This window comes from Onychomys torridus, chromosome X (genome assembly GCF_903995425.1).
Source record: "Onychomys torridus chromosome X, mOncTor1.1, whole genome shotgun sequence".
In the NCBI taxonomy this organism is placed as follows: Eukaryota; Metazoa; Chordata; class Mammalia; order Rodentia; family Cricetidae; genus Onychomys; species Onychomys torridus.
Window position 1 is genome coordinate 89,809,348 of NC_050466.1, and position 22,808 is coordinate 89,832,155.

General features: G+C 39.0%; 1 protein-coding gene and 1 pseudogene across 1 annotated transcript in view; both read right to left on the reverse strand.

Moving 5' to 3' along the window:
- Positions 1–22,808, reverse strand: part of Tex11 (testis expressed 11) — a 301,157-nt gene that overhangs the window by 198,165 nt on the left and 80,184 nt on the right. The window contains exons 9-12 of the mRNA XM_036174947.1: positions 18,641–18,695; positions 10,593–10,688; positions 7,957–8,038; positions 4,616–4,694 (exon numbers count right to left, since the gene is read on the reverse strand). Coding sequence (XP_036030840.1) covers positions 4,616–4,694; positions 7,957–8,038; positions 10,593–10,688; positions 18,641–18,695 — 312 coding nt within the window. The remainder of the gene's footprint in view (positions 1–4,615; positions 4,695–7,956; positions 8,039–10,592; positions 10,689–18,640; positions 18,696–22,808) is intronic.
- On the reverse strand, positions 3,713–4,585 carry LOC118573923 (annotated as a pseudogene).

Here is a 22,808-nt window from a genome sequence, read left to right on the forward strand (position 1 = left end):
CAATCCTGTTTGACCAGCACCATTTGCTGAAGGTTTTTCATGTGTTTACTTGCCATTTGTACTTCTTTAAAAAAGTTTTAGCTTATTATTAGTGTGTGTGTATGTGTTCATGAGTGCATGATGTGTACATGGGGATGCATGTGGAGATCAGAAGATAATTTTGTGGAGTTTATTCTTTCCAACCATCTTTAGAAGGGTTCTGGGACTCGAACACAGGTCACCAGGCTTGCACACATGTGCCTTTACCCACCAAGCCATCTCACTAGCTCCATTTGCACTACTTCATTCAGCTCACTTACCTACTTACTGACTGGATTATTTAGAAGCTTAGTGCTTGTTCAAGGAAAACAGAGCTTAGGGGAGCAGGAGATCCCAGCTGGATCAAGAACAGAAAGGGAGAACAAGGAATAACAGACCATGATAAATGAAGACCACATGAGAACAGGAATAGGCAGAGTGCTCGAGAGGTCCCCAGAAATCCACAATGATACATCCTCTGTAAACTGCTGGCAATGGTCAAGAGAAAGCCTGATCTGACCTAGTCTGGTGATCAGATGACTAAACACCCTGACAGTCATGCTGGAACTCTCATCCAATAACTGATGGAAGTGGATGCAGAGATCCTCGGCCAGGCCCCAGGTGGAGCTCCAGGAGTCCAATTGTCGAGAAAGAAGAGGGACTGTAAGAGTGTGAATTGTTGAGACCAAGATTGCAAAAAGCACAGGGACAAGTAGCCAAACTAATGGAAACACATGAATTATGAATCAAAGGCTGTGGAGCCCCCAGGTGGATCAGGCCCTCTGGATAAGTGAGAGAATTGAATAGCTTGAACTGTTTGGGAGGCACCCAGGCAGTGGGACCCGGACCTGTCCTTAGTGCATGAGCTGGCTGTTTGGATCCTTGGGCTTACACAGGGACACGTTGCTCAGCCTGGAAGGAGGGGACTGGACCTGCCTGTACTGAATCTACCAGGTTGAGCTGAATCCCCAGGGGAGTCTTGGCCCTGGAGGAGATGGGAATGGAGGGGAGGGTTTGGGGGAAGGTGGGGGCGGGGGGAGAGGGGGAGGACAGGGGAACCCATGGCTGATATGTAAAATTAAAACACAAATATAATTTTTAAAAAAGAAGCTTAGTGCTTGATACTTTTTTAGTTTTTTATATATTCTAGTTATTAATTTCTGGTCCAATGAATAGCTAGTGAATATTTTCTTTTATTCCATAGACCATCTCTTTGTACCACTGTTTCTTTTGCTGTGCAGACTGTTTTTTAAAGTTTATTTATAATTATGTGTATGTCTGTGTTTGTATGTGTGGGTATGTGCATGTGAGTACAGGTGCTCATGGAGGCCAAAGCTGTCAGATCCCCCTGGAGCTGAAGTTAGAGGCTGTTGTAAGCTGCCCAGCATCCATGCTGGGAATCCAATTCAGGGCCTCTGCAAAAACATGCATTGTTAACCACTGAACCATCTCTCCAGTCCCCACTATATAGTTTTTCAATGGAATACAATCTGGTTTATCAATCCTTGCTATTATTTCCTGAGTCTTGTTGATTTCTGATGTTAATATAGTCTTGTCTTCTAGTTTCTTACTTCTTGTAACTCTGGATAAACCAAATAATGATGTAAGATATCCAACTTCCTCAGGCATTTCATGTTACAAGGAAATCTAAGCTAGACACATGATGAAAGAGGGAGATACCTGATTAACTTCCAGATGTTTCAAACATTTCAGATAACAGTTATATAAGTGAAGAAAGCATAATGAATAGTCAGTCCAGCCACTTTTTTAGAATCTGTAAGTTTAGATATTTCTAGCACCAGCTACTATCTGATTGCATTCACAAAACCTCCCAAGCAACAGCTCCCCAAGCTGAGTAATTTAATGAGACAAACCAGTAAGTTTTCAGGTTGCATGTTACAAAGCAATAGATAACTATAAAGCTCACGCATTCTGAAAGAAATTCTACCAGCAACATGTCCATTTATGAAAGAATATTGTCAAAGTCAGCTAACCAGATCACATGTGAGAGTGAACTATGCCATGGGATAACAATACATACAACCACACAGATTGCTGTCTCTTGGAAGCCTGCTCTTTCCTAATGAGAGACAGAAAAGGAGTGGATCCAGAGGAAAGGGAAAGAGGAAGGACTGGGAGGAGTAGAGGGAGGGGAAATTATAATCAGGAATATATTATATGAGAAAAGAATAAAAAGAAAAACTGTTGGCTGAATATTTGATACTGCATAATATAGAGTATCATCAGCATTTTTCAGAGTGGACAGACATTTGTATTTTATAATCATCAATAATGAAAACATTGCTTCACATAAACATATGTATAAAATGGTAGCAGTTTGTTTAGGGCCATTTCAAAAATTGTTGAAAATTATGTCCTAATCCCAAGCCAAATTTCACCTAATAATAATGAAACTCAAGTAATCAACTCATCGAATTTTTAAAATCAAATATTCTAATACAATATATTCTAAAGATATAATAACATGGTTTCCTACTTTGCTTTCTATTGCTATGATAAATATCCATGACCCAAGGCAACTTGGAGAAGAAAGGGTTTATTTGGCTTACACTTCACGTCACAGTTTATCATTGAGGAATGGCAGGAACTCAAAGCACTCTCTAGGTACCCCTGGTCTGGCCACTGCTGCTTTCCTCAGCCCCTCTTCCCAGCCCATATCCATCCCCTTGGTACTAGCCATGCAAGGCCCAATCCACTGTGGAGCTGGACTTTGAACCATATTAAGAGCCTTCTGGAGTCAGTCCCTTTCTCTCACCTGCTAGTCTATTACTCAACCCACACACTACACTGATCTGAGAATGTTTCGAATCTGAAGCCAGAATTCAATCAGATTTGAGAACAGTCATAATCTGAACCCTAACACCCAGAGTGGCCCCAAGACTGAAAAATTACATCCAGCCCAGTAGCTGACTTCACATTGTGGTTTCAGTTTGCATTTCCCTGATGGCTAATGATAGTTGAACATCTTTTCAGGTGGTTACTCCACATTGATTTTGATGATGCTAAAGTTTGAAAAACACTAAAAATATCTCTAAAGACTTTAAAGACTCTTTAGACATTAATGATCCCATGAAAATAAATCCAAAGAATATACAGACTGTAAAACAACACCTATTCATTTCTCCCTGTTTTACATACTCTGACATGCAGGTTAATGTAGCTTAACTCTTACAATCTTGGGTTTTTTAAGATTAATTTTGATTTTATTAATATCTTTCTCTCTCTCCCTCCCTCCCTCTATCTTTGTTTTTTGAGACAGTTTCTTTGTGTATCTCTGGCTGGCCTAGAAGTTGCTCTGTAGGCTAACCTAGAACTCAAAGATCTGCCTCCCAAGTGCTGGAATTAAAGGTGTGTGCCACCACTACTTGGCATTATTAATTTCTTATAATTATTTCAGAGAACTGACATATTAGAATTTAGGCACTCAAAATCCCTTAAATAAGGGGGTGCATAATAGATACAGTGGTGTTCCCCAATTAAAATAATTACAAGTTATCCCAAATTCTGTAAAACCATGGTTCACATAAGTTCTTAAAAAGAAAAGGTCAAGCTGAGGTCTGAGCATACTGGCCCCTGGGGATGGATCTTCTAAGGAGGAGAAGGGCTGTCTATGAGACCTGGCAGCCCATGTTGCAGCCTGTTACTTGCACTCTGAAGAGAGTGCCCAAGGCACCTATCCTCGCTGGTCCCTGCTGGAGGAACTGAATGGACAAGTTAGGTTAACCATCACAGTTCCATTGAGGAGGATACCGTTTTCAACTTTGATATTTAAATCACTGATAGAACTGCTGCTAATCCTTTCAGTTGATGCTTTCTGAACATTCAAACTTTTCATTCCACTTAGCTGATGAAACTCAGAGCCCTGCTAAAAAAAGACATGGTGTGTCCTTAGGTGGAAAAACTGCACGATAGAGGTTTTGTTCTTTTCTATACTCAGCTCTGTTGTCCCTTGCTAAAAAATGGGTTGTTTGTTGCCAGTAATGACCAAGTTTTCATTTCACCTTCCTCCTATAGTGCTCTTATAAAAAGAAGGGATACTTGCTTGAATTGCAGTAGACAGCTTTCAGAAAATTCCATGCTGTCACAGCCATTTGGCCCAATGCAAATCACAGCTCAGATGACAAGCATTGTGAGTGGATTGATGACACCCAAGATAAACAAGAGGATAATCACACAGATAGCTAAGTTGCCCTTTCTCCTTCTCAGCCTGGATTTATGGAGACAACATGCATCAACAGGAATACACAGCTTCAAAGTTACTACTGTGTTCTTTGTTCATGTTCCTTAGCTCAACAGCCTTCTCCACATGAATTTCTTCACCAGCCCATTGGAACTTTGCTGCTCAACAGTGCTGCCATGTTGGGCCACCACTCCTTTTATTCATTCCTTTGAAAAACTTAACATGAACTTCAAACTTAATTTTACTATTATTTAAGTGACTTAGAAAGCAGTACTATATTGATCAGCACAATAATATTATGCTTTCTAAGAACAGGACTATATATTCAATGTGTTGATAAAAACCACAGAAAAAAAAGTTATTCATCATAGAAAGAAAAAAATCAATTTTCCATACCTTTTATTATCAATCAGGAATTGAGTAATGCTCAGACAGAACTCCAAAGGCATATCAAGATGTAGTATTTCCATGGCAGCTAACAAAGAAAAACAAATTAATTAAGATTATACTCTAGGGCAGTGGTTCTCACCCTTACTAACGCTGCCACCCTTTAATACAGTTCCTCATGGAGGATCCCCAAACATAAACTTATTTTTGTTGCTACTTCATAACTTTATTTTTCTACTGTTATGAGTCATAATATAAATATTTGTGTTTTATGAACATCTTAGGCAACCCCAAAGGGGTTGCAACCCACGGGTTGAGAACCCCTGTTCCAGGGGATATTGGAACCATGGGGATTTTTAGTACCTTTCAAATTTTTCTTTGATGAGTTTGTGATATCATTTCACAATAAAAAATTGTCTACTTTATAATTTTAGCCAGGTATGGTGACACACATCTTCAATCCCAGCACTCAGGAGGCAGAGACACACAGATATCTCTGAGTTCAAAGCCAGCCTGGTCTACACAACACATTCTAGGACAGCCAAGGCTATAAAGGGAGACTTTGTCTCAAAAAATGTTTTTTTAACTTTTCTGTTATAAAAATTGCCAGATGGTGGTGACTCGTGCCTTTAATCCCAGCATTTGACAGGCAGAGGCAGGCAGATCTCTGTGAGTTAGAGGCCAGCCTGGGCTACAGAGTGAGTTCCAGGAAAGGCTCCAAAGCTATATAGAAAAATCCTGTCTCAAAAAAAAAATTAAAAAATAAAAATATAAAATTATCAGTGAAAGTCATTTGCCTGCAATTAAGCTAATCATTCTAAAAGGAAAATACTTTTATAAAGAAATGAACATTTGCCTGCAAATTTCATGATGTCATTGTTTTTTACTGCAAAGTAGAAATCCATTATGTACATGTACCACATTTTCTTTATCCAGTCTTTGGTTGAGGGGCCTCTCGGTAGTTTCCAGGTTCTAGCTATTACAAATAATGCTGCTATGAACATAGTTGAGCAAGTGTCCTTGTGTTATGATTGAGCATTCTTTGGGTATATGCCCAAGATTGGTATAGCTGGGTCTTGAGGTAGATTGATTCTCAGTTTTCTGAGAAACTGCCATACTGACTTCCAAAGTAGCTGTGCAAGTCTGCACTCCCACCAGCAGTGGATGAGTATTCCCCTTGTTCCACATCCTCTCCAACATAAGCTGTCTTCAGTGTTTTTTGATCTTAGCCATTCTGACAGGTGTAAGATGGTATCTCTCAGAGTTGTTTTGATTTGCATTTCCCTGATGACAAAGGAACTCATGAACTTTAGACCAACAGTTGTGGAGCCTCCATGGGGCTGGACTAGGCCCTCTGCATAAGCAAGACAGTTGTGTAGCTTGATCTGCTTAAGGGGCCCTCTGGCAGTAGGATCAGGATCCATCCTTGGTGCAGGAGCTGGCTTTTTGGAGCCCATTACCTATGGTGGGATACCCTGCACAGCCTTGATGCAGGGGGAAGGACTTGAACCTGCCTCAACTGAATGTACCAGGCTCTGCTGACTACCCATGGGAGGCCTTAGCTTTTTGGAAGAGGAAATGGGAGGGGTTGGGGGAGGAAGGTTGGGGGAGCAAGAGGAGAGAAGAGAGGGGGATCTGTGATTGGTATGTAAAATGAATAAAAAATTTCTTAATAAAGAAATGAACAGACTATAGCAGGGATGTAGCTGATAGAGATGTAGCTAAGTAGAACAGAACTTGCCTAGCATGCACAGTCCCCAGGAGTGAAAAAATGATCAGACTGTAAAATTACTTTCTCAGTGTAGTAGAATAAACTATTATTTTAATAGAAAAACCTTAAATTTATGGAAGTCTCATAATTTATAACAACTTCAGAAAACTTACTTTAAACTCTACTTCTGATATTACATTTAGATAAACATTGTAATGATGAATTCTAATCCAAAACTAAACAACTTCAAACTTGGTTATTTCAATAATACATCTTATTTTCATACATAGTATTAATTTGAGTAAGTCTATTCCTTTAGAAGGTTAACTTCTTTAGCCTCCTAATGCAAGAAAGTAGAGTTGGTTCTTAACAGTTTTCAGCCTGTGTATGTGGAGGTGATATAGAATCCTCTACATTTGAGATTCTGGGGTCTTTTTCTTTTTTTTCTATCATTCTTTCTTTTTTCCTTTTTGGTTTTTCAAGACCGAGTTTCTCTGTGTAGCCCTGCTGTCCTGGAACTCGCTCTGTAGACCAGACTAGCCTTGAACTCAAAGATTCCCCCAGCCTCTGCCTCCAGAATGCTAGAATTAAAGGCGTGCCCTACCACCACCCAGCCTTCTGAGGTCTTTTGAGTGACTAAATTTCTAGAGCACACAGAAAGATTTGGCAATATTAAATTAGCACAAAACTTAGAGCTACTGCCAAATTTGATTACTGTCCTAATTATTAAAAATTATTATTGCATAACCAGTAATTATACTAACACATAATTTTATGTAGTACAAATAACTCAGTTACTAAAGATTACTAAAATACCCAGGCATGGTGAATCTACAACCCCAAAATTTGGGAAATGGAAGCAAGAAGATCAAGAGTTTAAGTCCATCTTCAGCTATTTACTGAATTCAAGGACAGCCTAAGCTATACAGGATATATGTGATAAATGCTTTACAGACATTTTCTTGTAATATTCTCCAAACAATATAAGATAGACATTATTATTAATATTATTGTATCTCCTTTGAAGATAAACTGAAACACAAAAAAGTTAAGGCACTTGCCAAATGACACACAGCTATATATCAGTATATTTATTTCTTTGCATATTCTACACCCTTAATAATAATTGAAAAATAAATAACAATGTTTATACAAGTAATTATTTTAAAGGACATCATTAGACAGTCTCATTCAATGAACAGTTTTTCTCTTTGGCAACTGTGGAAGAGGCCAGGAATATCTCAGCCAGAGAACACAGATCTGATTGTTCTTCTTAGTACTTCCTCAACCCCCATGGCCATCTCCAAGTCCCTCAATAAAATGGCCATCCTTTTCCCACAACCCCTCCAAAACAAGAATCCTTTGTTCATGACTGTAGAAATGTTCATAAAGGTTGAGCAGCTGTAATTCTCTGCTAAACTAAGAGGAAACTGATTGCTTTGATTCAGTTCCTTTTTAAAAGCACCTTTTAATTTCATTCCTATTCTTTCTTCTCTCTTTCTTCCTAGTCAATAATTCCTTTTCTATTGATCAGTTTCCTCCTCAACTACCTCCAAATTATACCTATTGTTAGTAAATTACAAAATTACTTTGTGCTGATATTTCAAAATTGTACGTTCTTTACACAGAGAAATGATACCTTCAAGGAGTTCTCCATTACATGTTTTGCCTTTCATGAGGATTCTCATCTTTAAGAAAAGCCCAGCTGGATCTAAATGTTCCTATTTTAAACAAAGAAATCACAATGATATTATCACTCTGGAATGCAAAAGACAATTTTCAAGTAATTGCCTGTTTTGTTCAACCTTTGCATGATGACTCAAAATCAAAGGGAATCAAAACTACAAAACATGTTATAAATCATATAATAATATCTGTTCTACCCCCAAGGATATTTTCTGAAACTTTATTCAATCTCAATAAAATAATACAAGAAAGAGTATGCAAAACATTCCATGGACTGACAAGCATTTAATGGCAATGTAAATATTTAAATGGCAAATCTCAACCATATTCTAAAGAAAACCTTAAATATCAGTTAGATTTATTTTCTACTGAGGTTTTTTTTGCTACTTCTATTTTTTCTTTTATTTTTGAGATTATAATTACATTTCTCCTTTCATTTTCCTCCCTCCAAACTCTCTAATATATACCTCCTTGCTCTTTTCCAAATTCATGACCTCTTTTTTTTATAAATTTCATGTAACAATTTTATATAACTATATAATATATAGTTATATATTCCTAAATGTAACCTTTTCAGTCTGTATAATATATTTGCATGCATGTTTTAATAATCATCCTTTTAAAGAATAGTAGAAAAAGATACAAAATGTATTATTGTTTCTATAGGATATAGCTTTTATATCTACCACTAATAACAATGTTGTCTGAGTAATATTTCCAAGTTATTATTAGCCAGCCCTAAGCCAACTGTGAATTCTTGCCTTTCTCTGCTTTTGCCATCTTTACAACAACTGGCTAAACCTAAAAGAGTGTAGAGGGTAGAAGCTATTAAAACTGTACAGCCTAGGTCCACAGAACAGAACTCTTCCCTCTACAACGACAATTAGCTTATAAATAAATACTGTAGTTACTGGATCCATATTGTAAACACTTATTGCTAATCATTATAAGATAAGTTAAGAATGAAAAATTAAGGAAAGTAACCACTGGTGTACATGACACATATACAGAGAATAAACTAAAATAGTCAACTTTAACTCTGATTGATTACTGTGATTGGATTTTTGGTACTGTATCTTTCCACTCTGCCTCCTTTGAAGCTCAGTCTAACCTGGGACTTCATATCATCACATTATCTGATTTCCCACAGCTTCAAAAATAATGTAAACATTTTCTAGTGTGACATATACCATGTATATATACATACTCATCCCCAAATATTTAAAGTATACATGTATAGCTTCTAATATTGTAATATGGATCTGAAATGTGAAACAAAAGCCCATGTTATTAGAGTGTTCCCCAACATATAGTGCTATTTGGAGGTGATAGACCTTTAAGAGGTAGAGCCTACTGGGAAAGGGGGAGATCAATACTACTGAAGTAGATCCTGGGACTTTGGTGCCTCTAACACACACTGCATTTCTCCTCCCTGTCCTGTTCCCGTCCTCTATTTCTTGGGTGCTATGAGCTGAATAGGTCTCTTCTATCACTGCTCCCACTATGATGTCCTACCCTGTAACATCCCCAAAAGTAACAGGCTGCTTGTCCATAGATTGAAACTTCAACTATAAGACTTACTAAAATTTCCTCTAAGTCGATTATCTCAGGCAGTCTTGTCCAACATACACTCCATGGGGTACAGGTCCACACACAGCTGAGGACAGCTATGAAAGCACCTCAAGACAAACTTGTAAACTTACTTAAAGTGTGACATATTTATTTATATGTTGAGGACCGCTGGGTGGCACATAAACAACAGAAGTAATTTCCTACAGTTCTGGGAACTGGGAACTCCAAGATTACACTACTAGCATTCACTGGTTAGGGTTTGTTTTTTTCAACTTGACACAAGCTAGAGTAATCTGAGAAGAGGCATCCTCCCCTGACAAAATGCCCCCATCAGACTGGTCTGCAGGTAAGCCTGTAAGGCATTTTCTTGATTGATGACTGATGTGGAAGGGCCCAGCCATCTCAGGGAGGTGCCATCCATGAGCACGTAGTCCTGGGGTATATAAGAAAGCAAACTGAGCAAACCAAGAGGAGCAAGCCAGTAAGTCACTAAGCAGCCTTCCTCTGTGGCACTTCTACTCAGTTCCTGCCTCCAGATTCTTGCCCTGCTTGAGTTCCTGCCTTGATGATGAACTGAAATCTGTGAAGTGGAATAGGCCCTTTTCTCCATGGGGTTTGTCATAGTAATAGAAACCTAACTAGGACAGAGTAGATTCAGCATGTGGTAAAGGGCTGCTTCTGGAGGACCTACCTTCTTGCAACATGGGTCCATACATGGTAGAAGAGTCACTAAGGCTTCCTTAGGCCTTTTTTAAAATAAGGCTGCTAATGTTCATTTCAATCTAGTCACTTCCCAAAGTCCTAACATAATTCTGTCAGCTTGAATGTTAAGATTTCAACATAAAAATTATAGAGGGACACAAAAGTTCAGATCACAGCAACATTTTATTTTACCTTTATGTACTATAGAAGAGAGTATAAAAATCTACTATGTTTTTTAAAGCAAATGTCTAAATCAGATTTCAAGCTATGAATTAAAACTTTGAAAATTAATATTTAAAAGTAAATGTCTCATACCTTGTTTGCTAGGAGTACAGCAATGAGGGCCTTATTATAATATTCTTTATCATCACAATCCAAATAAACAGTGGCTAGTAATCGTAGAGCTTTAGCCTAGAATAAACAATAGAGAATAGCTTCTATCTGAAGAATTAAACTACAACACAACATTTGCATTTGCACAATGATGACATCATCTCAAACATAAGTTATTTTTTGTAATTGCACTGTCCATATATGACCACATCTTCTCCTTGCACTACTGTGTACCAAACACTGTCTAAGAAATGATAGTATTATTTATACTTCTGACTTGTTTAAATTTAATATAACTGTTAAAATAATTATCTTTCCTTTGTGTTTTTTCTTTGTTTTTGTTTTGTTGATTTTATTTTTGGTGGTAATGGTTTTTGTTTGTTTCTTGGGGTTTAGAGGGTAGTTTTTTGAGACAAGGTCTCACACTGTAGTTCCTTCTGGCCTAGAACTCTCTGGGATCTTCTTGGATGCAAATGTCACTGTTTTCAGTTTAACACAATTTATTTTCTTAATGGCATCTTACCATTAAAGTACGTTATCATCCCCAATTTAAAACACAACTTAGCTGCATTTTAAAATGAATGAAGTATCATTTAATTAATTCAATGTCTCCAGCCCTACAACGTTGATACAGGGAGTAATTGTGATCAATGTGAATGAGTTTACAGATTCATAGGAAAAACTGGAAGAGATGGAATAATAGATTGAATACATACACATTATATGCAAATATGAATATTAAATAAAATATTAATAAACAAGTGTTAAAAATAAGAGGTTCTATTTCAGTAACTGTGTCTGCCTCTAAGTAAAATAGGGATAGTAGGACAAGGCAAAGATGACCAATTAACTTTTTAAAAATGTTAAGCACATAGTTCCCTTCAAATCTAGAGGAATGATGTTTGGATTATCATTTCTCTACATTTTGAATTCAAAAGCTAAGATGGATCAAATAAGATGCATATAAAGTAATATCATAAGTTCTGTGAAACACCCCTGTAAGAGTTTATAAGCTCCTATAGAGAAATTTTATGGAGCAAATATGGAATCTCTAAGAAATACTATAGCTACTTCATTATAGCCAAAATATTCATTTGTTAGAAAGACAGGAGAATAGATAATTCTCAGGATTTATATTTTAAAAATGAGCCAGACATCAACTAGTACATATAGGATAATTCCATTCATACAAAACTTAAGAATAGCCCAAGAGATGTAAGATTGTAAAACATCAAAAGTGGGGTTGGGGATTTAGCTCAGTGGTAGAGCGCTTGCCTAGCAAGCACAAGGCCCTGAGTTCGATCCTCAGCTAAAAAAAAAAAAAAAACAGAAGCGAACTTCTGCCCTCCAGGGTTCTCCCATTGTGCTGTTAGCCTGTATTTAAGACCTCCTCCCTCCTTCAATAAATGGCACTCGGCATTCAAAGAGAAGGAGGAGGAGGAGGAGGAGGAGGAGGAGGAGGAGGAGGAAGACGAAGACGAAGACGAAGAAGTAGTAGCTGTTGTTGTTGTTTAGTCAAGATCATGATGGGGAAACCCACAGAGACAGCTGACCGGTGCTAGTTGGAGCTCACTGACTCTGGACTGACAGCCCGGGAATGTGGGTGACAGTTGTGTGGCTTGATCTGTTTGTGGGGTCCCTGGCAGTAGGACCAGGACTTATCCCAGGTGCATGAACTAACTTTTTGGAATCCATTCCCTGTGGTGGGATACCTTGCTCAGCCTTGATACAATGGGGAGGGGCTAGGCTCTCCTTCAACTTGGTATGCCAGACTTTGTTGACTACCATGGGAGGCCTTACCACTCTGAGGAGTGGATGGGGGTAGAGTGGGAGGGAGGTGAGGAGGTGGGAGAAGGGGAGGGAGGGGGAACTGGGGTTGGTATGTAAAATGAAAAAATTTTAATAAATAAATATATTTTAAAAAATCAACAAGCTGTGTACTTAAGATCTGTGGAATTTACCATCACTAACTTATACTTTAGTAAGTTATTCCTAGGATAAATGAAAAATAACCTCAAAATACTACCCCTCCAAACTTTTCAATAGGAACATTCCTGTTTTATAAATATTTTTATTTTATAATTAATTTAATTTTATATATCAGGCATGGATTCCCCTGTCCTCCCTCCTCCCACCCCCCAGCCTTTCCCCCACATCCACCCCCCATTCCCACCTCCTCCAAGACAAGGTCTCCCCTGGGGAGTCAGCCCAGCCTGGTAGATTCAGTTGAGGCAGGTCCAGTCCCCTCCTCCCTACACCAAGGCTGAGCAAAGTGTCTCAGCATAGGCCCCAGGTTCCAAAAAGCCAGCTCATGCACCAAGGACGGGTCTGGGTCCCACTGCCTGGGGGCCTCCCAAACAGTTCAAGCTCATCAACTGTCTCACTTATCCAGAGGGCCTGATCCAGTTGGGGGCTCCTCAGCTATTGGTTCATACTTCATGTGTTTCTACTATTTGTCCCTGTGCTTTTTCCAATCATGGTCTTGATATCTCTTGCTCATATAGTCCCTCCTCTCTCTTGCCAACTCCTGGAGCTCCACCTGGGGTTTGGCCGTGGATCTCTGCATCTACTTCCACCAGTCACTGGATGAGAGTTCTATCATGACAGTTAGGGTGTTCAGCCATCTGATCACCAGAGTAGGTCAGCTCAGGCACTCTCTTGACCATTTGCCACTAGTCTACAGTGGAGGTATCTTTGTGGATTTCTGGGGACCTCTCTAGCACTCTGCTTCTTCCTGTTCCCATGGGGTCTTCATTTATCATGGTATCTCTTTCCTTGTTCCTGATCCAGCTGGGATCTCCCGCTCTCCTAAGCTCTCTTTCCCTGACCCTTGCCCTCCATTACCTGCCCCCCCCACCTCTGGTTTACTCATGTAGATCTCCTCCATTTCTCTGTCCACTGGGCGATCCCTGTGTCTTTCTTAGGGTTCTCTTTACTAGATAGCCTCCCTGGAGTTGTGGGTTTCAGTCTGGTTATCCTTTACATCTAGTATCCACTTATGAGTGAGTACATACCATGTTTGTCTTTCTGAGTTTGAGTTACCTCACTTGGGATGATATTTTCTAGTTCCATCCATTTGCCTGCAAACCTCATAATGTCATTGTTTTTCTCTGCTGAGTAGTACTCCATTGTGTATATGTGCCACATTTTACTTGTCCATTCTTCGGTTAAAGGGCATCTAGGTTGTTTCCTGGTTCTGACTATTACAAGATTAACTCAAAAAAATCAGTAGCCCTCCTATATGCAAATGACAAATGGACTGAGAAAGAAATCAGAGTAACATCACCCTTTACAATAGCCACAAATGATATAAAATACCTTGGGGTAACTCTAATTAAGCAAGTGAAGGACCTGTATGAAAAGAACTTTAAGTTCCTAAATAAAGAAATTGAAGAAGATGTCAGAAAATAGAAAGATCTCCCATGCTCATGGATGGGCAAGATTAACATAGTAAAAATGGCAATCTTACCAAAAGCAATCTACAGATTCAATGCAATCCCCATCAAAATCCCAACACAATTCTTCACAGACCTGGAAAGAACAATACTCAACTTCCTATGGAAAAACAAAAAACTCAGGATAGCCAAAAGAATCCTGTACAATAAAACAACCTCTGGAGGCATCACGATCCCTGACTTTAAGCTCTACTATAGAGCTACCATAGTAAAAACAGCTTGGTACTGGCATAAAAGCCGACATGTGGACCAATGGAATCGAATTGAAGACCGTGACATTAACCCGCACACCTATGAACATATAATTTTCGACAAAGAAGCCAAAACTGTACAATAGAAAAAAGAAAGCATCTTCAACAAATGGTGCTGGCATAACTGGATGTCAATGTGTAGAAAACTGCAAATCCATATCTGTCACCGTGCACAAAATTCAAGTCCAAATGGATCAAAGACCTCAACATAAATCCAGTTACTCTGAATCTGATAGAAGAGAAAGTAGGAAGTAGTCTTGAATGCATTGGCACCGGAGATCATTTCCTAAATGTAACACCAGTATCACAGACTGAGAGCAACAATCAATCAATGGGACCTGTTGAAACTGAGAAGCTTTTGTAGAGCAAAGGACATGGTCAACAAGACAAAGCGACAGCCTACAGAATGGGAAAAGATCTTCCCCAACCCCACATCTGACAGAGGGCTGATATCCAGAATATATAAAGAACTCAAGAAACTATACATCAAAATACCCAACAGTCCAATTAAAAAATGGGCTATGGAACTAAACAGAGAATTCTCCACAGAGGAAGTTCAAATGGCTGAAAGACAAGTAAGGAATTGCTCAACATCCCTAATCATCAGGGAAATGAAACATTCCTCTTAAGTCACACAGGTACCATCTTCCATCTTTCCTTACTGGGCATCATCTCATCTAAATTCTGCATCCAGAACCCTCTTCCTTTTCACTCTGTGAATCTTATCTACAAGACCTATCTCCTACCAAACTCTTTCTTTACCTACACTAGTTAACCCTGTCACTTTTTCTATGTACCCTTCTACATCCTTAAGGTATCACTTATTTCACTGGCACTACTGCTTTTAAAATACATTTTTAAATTTAATTCAGGTATAAAAAATATACAGAAAAGTTCAAAAATGTCAAAAGCATGGCTTTGTGAATTTTTTACAAAGTGGTATGTGGAGAATTTTTTAAAACATAAAATGTAGCCACTACTTTTATGCTTTAAAAATAGTAAATGTGATTGCAATGATATATTCTTCTTTGTGCCTTTTTTGTTATTTATTATATTTGTGTTTTAATTTTACACATCAGCTATGGGTTCCCCTGTCCTCCCCCCTCCCCACCCCCACCTTCCCCCCAGCCCCTCCCCTCCATTCCCATCTCCTCCAGGACCAAGTCTCCCCTGGGGATTCATTTAAACCTGGTGGATTCAGTACAGGCAGGTCCAGTCCCCTCCTTCCAGGCTGAGCAGAGTGTCCCTGTGTAAGCCAAACAGCCAGCTCATGCACTAAGGACAGATCCTGGTACCACAGCCTGGGTGCCTCCCAAACAGTTCAAGCTATTCAATTGTCTCACTTATCCAGAGGGCCTGATCCAGCTGGGGGCTCCACAGCCTTTGGTTCATAATTCATGTGCTTCCATTTGTTTGGCTATTTGTCCCTGTGCTTTTCCAATCTTGGTCTCAACAATTCACACTCTTACAGTCCCTCCTCTTTCTCGACAATTGGACTCCTGGAGCTCCACCTGGGGCCTGGCTGAGGATCTCTGCATCCACTTCCATCAGTTATTGGATGAGAGTTCCAAGACAATTTTTAGGGTGTTTGGCCATCTGATCACCAGACTAGGTCAGATCAGGCTTTCTCGCCACCATTGCCAGTAGTCTACAGTGGATGTATCATTGTGGATTTTTGGGGACCTCTCCAGCACTCTGCCTATTCCTGTTCTCATGTGGTCATCATTTATTATGGTCTGTTATTCCTTGTTCTCCCTTTCTGTTCTTGATCCACCTGGGATCTCCTGCTCCCCTAAGCTTTCTTTCCCTCAAAACTTGCCCTTCATTACTCCCACTGTCGTCCAGGTTGTTCATGTAGATCTCATCCATTTCTCTGTCATTGGGTGATCCCTGTGTCTTTCCTAGGGTCCTGTTTTCTAGGTAGCCTCCCTGGAGTTGTATAGCAGTCTAGTCATCTTTGTCTTACATCTAGTATCAAAATGTTGACACATAGTACAACACAGAATCAACTATGAAGACAATATGTTAAATGAAATAAACCATTCACAAAGACAAATAACATTTGTGTATGTTTCCTAGACTAGTCAAATTCATAGAGACAGACAATGCAATAGCACCTATAGTAGGTAGGATGAAGGGAGAATTGTTTGATGGATACATTGTTAACATTTGGTATCCTAATGGAATAAACCAGATAAAAATATTTAAAATCCCACTATACTATGGCATGTAGTAATTTTATCAAATGTATTTACACAATCACATCTTCATTAAATATTAAAAATAACCAGTTAACTTCCATATCCAATTATAATGGTCTAGAGAAATGTCCCCTATGCCAGGAATGGGTTACATCTAGTTGAGTTGTTGGCCAAAGGGGCCCCATAGAAACCCCCCAAACAACACAGGCTATTGCCAAGGTTGTTCTCTACAAACTAAAGACAACACCTATACAACTCATGGAACATGGAGAAGTTGAACAGGTGCTTACTTAGCGCCTTCACCCCTACTGACTAGTTTTCAAAGAAGGTACCTGCATGCTACCAGAGGAGAAAGGTAAACACCAACCCAGCTACAATCTCTTCAATCTACAATGGTGACCTGTTTGCAGGATCTGCTGGTGCAATAGTGGCACAAACTTTGTTTGAACAACAAACCACTATCTGATTGGATTTAAAGGCCCACTTTACAATATGTAACCTAGGCCTGACATTGAAACTAGATAGGCCATAGCAATAAAATGACACTTAATGACATTCTGCTATACCCATAGATCAGTGCCTTGCTCAGCCATTATCAGAGAAGCATCCTCTTTCAGTAGATACCAATTAACACAGAGACCCACAAGTGGACATTGTGCAGAGTGAGAGACCTTGGAACACTCAATTCTAAATGAGATGTCTTCATCAAAACCCTCCCCTCAGGGAACACAGACCTATGAGGAAGAGGAAACAGAAAGATTCTAAGAGCCAGAAGGTATAGATGACTCCAAGCAAACACTATCTTCCAGACACAACAGGATTGATACACATATGGACTCACAGAGACTGTGGTAGCATACACAGGGCCTGCACAGGTTCAAGCCAGACAGGGTCCAGTGCTGAGAAGGGGAAGTGGACATGGACTCTCACCCCTAACCAAAGAGCTATCTATGGTTGATGCCCACTGGCAAAGGAAAAATTAGTTTTATCAATGGAGTCTCACTAGGGATATTAACCACATTTCAGGGTAGGTCCCATGCTCAGATAACACAAAATGAAGTCAATGATATATTTGTAAATGTTTTATCTCTTATCACTTAGGGCATTTTTTGTTCTATTGATCTTTTCCTTCTATATTATGTTTCCTGATTGCTTGCTAAAGAGAGAGAGAAAGATGATGTAAAGTTGGGGGAGGGTATCTGGGAGGAGTTGAAGGAGGGGAAACCATGATCAGAATATATTGTATGAGAAACATCTTTTCAATAATTAAAAAAAAGAAGGGGGCTGGAGAGATGGCTCAGAGGTTAAGAGCACTGGCTGCTCTTCTACAGGTCCTGCGTTCAATTCCCAACAACTACATAGTGGCTCACAACCATCTGTAATAAGATCTGGTGCCCTCTTCTGGCCTGCAATCATACATGCTGTATACATAGTAAATAAATAAATAAATCTTTAAAACATAATTAAAAAAAGAAATGTTCCCCTACAAGCTCACATATTTTGAACACTTGGTTCCCAGTTGGTGGTACTTTTTGAGAATGTTGTGAAATCTTTAAGAAGTTGAACCTTGCTGGAGGTGGTGGGCTTTGAAAGTTGACAGTCTTGCCTCACTTCCAACTTGGGTGCCCTCTCCCTGCTTTGTGCTTATGGTTGAAGATGTGATCTCTCAGTTTTCTGTTTTGACCACATGCTGCCATGCCCTACTCTGCCATTATGGACTCTTCCCCTGGAGCTGTGAGCCAAAATAAATCCTTTCTTCAGTGAGTTGCTTCTGGTATTGTTGTCTTGGTATTTCATCACAGCAACAGAAAAGGAACCAAGAATGTTCTATCTTGGTGGTTTAAGGAAAACAATCAAATTTTAAACTATGCAATAATAAAAGCTATAATTTACAAAGTAAAACACTGTTCAAAATGCTTTATATATACTAATTCACAAGTAGATTATAAATTTATGGGGTATATTATGTTGCTATAAAATCTTATGGAAATTAATTTGCTAAAATGTTAAATGATGTGCCCAATAGATAATCAATTCACCAAGGAGGGATCATATATCACAACTTTATAACAGCATAAACTATATTTCTTTAATCTACTTCTCTAATATTTAATGATCCTTACCAGCATTTCTGGTTCAACAGAGTCCTTATCCATCTTCCCAATTTCATAGCTTTGGCTATCATTAAAAAAGAAAAATATATGTGTACACAGTCATTTTAAATATATACATAGGATTATATATCACTAAGAATATATGATATAATCATATTTTATTCCAATTTTCTATTTTGTGTGACAACAGATTAGTCAATAATGCATAAAGGTCAATTTTATAAAACAATACTTTGTAACTGTAGAAAACCACAATTTTCTGAGGAGATAACCACCAAATCAGTATTTGAATTATAGTCATGCTCTTCTATTTAGATATATATGCTGTCCTGGTTAGTTATTTTTGTCACCTTAATACAAGTTAGTCAGTCAGTCACTTGAGAAGAGAAAACCTCAATTGAGAAAATGCCACTACCAAATTGACCTATGGACAAACTTAGGAAGGCATTTTCTTGATTAATAATTTTTGTAGGAGGACTCAGCCCACTGGGGGTGGTGCCATGCCTAGGCAGGTGGTCCTGATTTATATAATAAAGGAGACTGGAAAGCAATGGGGAGCAAGACAGTAAATAGCATTCCTTCATGGCTTCTGCTTCAGTTCCTGTCTACAGGTTCCTGCCTTGAGCTCCTCCTCTGACTGCCTTCAGTGATGAAGTGTGACCTGAGAGTTGTAAAAAATGAACCCTTTCCTCCCCAAGTTGCTTTTAGTCATGGTTTCTTATCACAACAAAAGAAACCTTAACCAAGGCGTATGTATATATTCTTATATACTACATTAAAGTAGTTTACATATGTATATAAGCTTTTACTTAACAAAATTTTAAGGCTGATGTGTGTGTGTGTGTGTGTGTGTGTGTGTGTGTGTGTGTGTATCAAGTATTGTTTCACAAAAACAAATACATTAATGATACTCATTAATGTACTGGGTAGTTTTGTGTGTCAACTTGACACAAGCTGGAGTCATCAGAGAGGAAGGAGCCTCTGCTGAGGAAATGCCTCCTTGAGATCCAGCTGTAAGGCATTTTCTCATTTAGTGATCAATGGGGGAGGGTCTAGCCCATGGTAGGTGGTACCATCCCTGGGCTGCTGGTCCTGGGTCCTATAAGAAGGTTGGCTGAGCAAGCCAGGGGAAGCAAGGCAGTAACCAGCTGCCCTCCATGACCTCTGCATCAGCTCCTGCTTCCAGGATTCTACCCTGTTTTGAGTTCCTGTTCTGACTTTCTTCAGTGATGAACAGCAATGCTGAAGTGTAAACCAAATAAACCTTTTCCTTCCCAACTTGCCTTTTGGTTATGGTGTTTTGTCTCAGCAATAGACACAGTAACTAAGACAATTAAGCATCACACGATGTTCTATAAAGCACTATCAGTTCTACTTTTGCAGCTGAGTGAACCAAAAACAATAGGAATAGTTTTAATATAGCCTAGATTTGTATTCAGAATGAATGAAGTGACTGGAAACAGAAATTCGGCTTTTGGTTTTCTTCATTATTAAATTATGTTATCTATAGGACACCAAGATAACCATAAATAATTACTATTAAGTCTCAGGGCTTCCAAATCTGAAACTGAAAAAAAGCACAACAAAGATCATTCACCATAATATTTGTATTCCAAAAGAATATGCCAATAAGTCATAGTTAATTGAACAAAACAGAAGACTGTCTTAATTAGGGTTACTATTGCTGTAATGAAACATCATGACTAAAATTAACTTGGAAAGGAAAGGGTTTATTTCACTCAGTTACACAAAATTGTTCATCCCCAAAGCAGTAAAGGCAGGAACTCAAGTAGGGCAGAAACCTGGAGGCTGTAATTGATGCAGAGGCCATAGAGGAGTGCTGCTTACTGGCTTGCTTCCTCTGCTTGTTCAGCCTGCTTACTTACAGAACCCAGGACCACCAGCCCAGGGTTGTGCCCTCCCCCATTGATCACTAATTAAGAAAATGCCCTACAAGCCTTCCTACAGACAGATTTCTTTGGAGGCATTTTCTTAATTGAGGTGCTCTCAGATGACTATGCCTTGTGTCAAGTTGAAATAAAACTATCCAGCACAAAACAATACTGTTACTGGAGTTTTTAGGGTACAAAATCTGGGTGGTAACAGCCCTAAAAAACTATTTCATCCATGCATTGCCAATATGCCAATTAAAGAGATAAGTACTAGTGAAAAGCCAAGAAAGGGAATGTATTATATGTGGCCACATTGGGAAGAAGGACAAATAGAGTCCAGTGATCTCCTCCAAGTTCATCTTTTGGGATAATGACACGATGTTTAGGTTTAAATAGAGGGCAAGAGGTTTGCATAAATGAATTGTCACAGTTAAAAGTGTGATAACACACACACACACACCCCATCATTGTCTCAAATCCAGTTTGATAAGTTATCAGATCTACATGAAATCTCTTCCAAAGCACAAGTTCCTCCTCTGGCTGACACCAGGCTTCAGCCTTATCCTTTGTACAACTTGGGATTCCTGGTAAAAATGCCAAGTTTGGGGAAAAATAATTGTTTGAGTAGTTTGATAGCTAAATAAAGGGAGAGAAAAAGCCTTTCTATAGAATATTTTCACTCCAGCCAGATGGCTACAATATTTTGAAACATAAAAACTTTTTTTTGTCTCCCTTAAGTATTTATTTATTTTTAAACTTTTTTTATTATATTTGTGTTTTAATTTTACACATCAGCCATGGGTTTCCCTATCCTCCTCCCTCCCACCCCCACCCCCACCTTCCCCCCATCCCCTCCCCTCCGTTCTCATCTCCTCCAGGATCAAGGCACCCCTGGGGATTCATTTAAACCTGATGGATTCCTAATTATCGTGGAAATGCAAATCAAAACGACTCTGGGTGGAGTCAGAAGGATCAGGAGTTGAAGTCCAGTTACAGCTACATGAGACTCCGTCTCAGCAAACAAAAACTAGACTACATGATGAATTCGAGGCCAGCTTGGCCTACATAATGAGACCTTGTCCTAAAGTGGGGAAAAGGCTGTATGTGCCGGTATAAGTCTGTAATCCCAGTAATTAGTAAGTAGAAGCAGGAGGATGGTGAGTTCAACCTGGACTATAAAGTTAGATTTCATCTAAAAAAAAGGAAAAAATCCACAAATGAGATAGTTAAGTAATTAGTATGCTAGTAAATAATTCTTGCCTAGTACTTGTAACTGTTAGTCCTATTTAATATAGATATATTCTAGAACATTAACAAGGTCTGGTCAAAAATAACAATGAAAGGGTGGGACTGCAACCATACTATCAGGGATGAAGAGGCTCTAAAGAGACAGTGCTGTCCCTCCCTTTGGCAAAGGACTCAGAAGTTCCATGGTAGCTCTTATGGCTGTTGACTGCCTAGGAACCCAGACTCTGGAATGACTGACACCTTAACTTTGTTAAGTTTGTTAAGTTAAGGAGTTATGAAATGAGAGACCTCCATCACAGGCAAGAATCACTGTTCATGTTTCCTGCTACCTGCTCTAGTCAAGTGGCACAGTGGTTCTACCCAGTGGAAAAAGGAAGCAGTAAAGAAGTTCTCTGCATTTCTTCCCAGGGGAAGTGGTTTTATTTGGACAGAGACCAGAGGTGGGAAATACAAGGAGGCTTGTTGCTCCATGATAGCAGTAACAAGTGAAACATGCAAAAGGTTAGCATAAAGAAGCAAGGAAAAAGTAGACAAGAACAACATCTTGGGATCACAATTATCTTTGAGAGTTCAAGAAAACTAAACCCATGTATGAGGCTGCATCCATAGAGGCCCAATCAAAGGCAGTAGTAAGCCAGAGTTAAGGCATACACAGATCCATCAGCAAAGAATCTTCAGCCAAAGTGGCTCAAGAGGCTTAGGCAGAATTTCTGACCAAATACCAAATGAAAATTAAGCTAGGATAAAGGGTGGCTGTCAGAAAGGTAAACTTAAAAAGCAAATCAACCTCCTATTTAGGATTTGAGAGAGATGTATTTGCCTAAGATTCTGTTCTCTCACAAGCAGAAAGGTAATCTATGAATTACTAGTCCCTATCTGATTGCAGAGCAAAACAATAAATTTCTTAACTGTGAAAATACTCTCTAAACAAATAAAAAGAAAACTCTGGGAAGGGGCCACTAGAGGCCGCAAATTGTGAAGAAAATAAATTTTACCGTTAGTCCAGCCAGAGGACTAAATGAATAATAAAAATATCA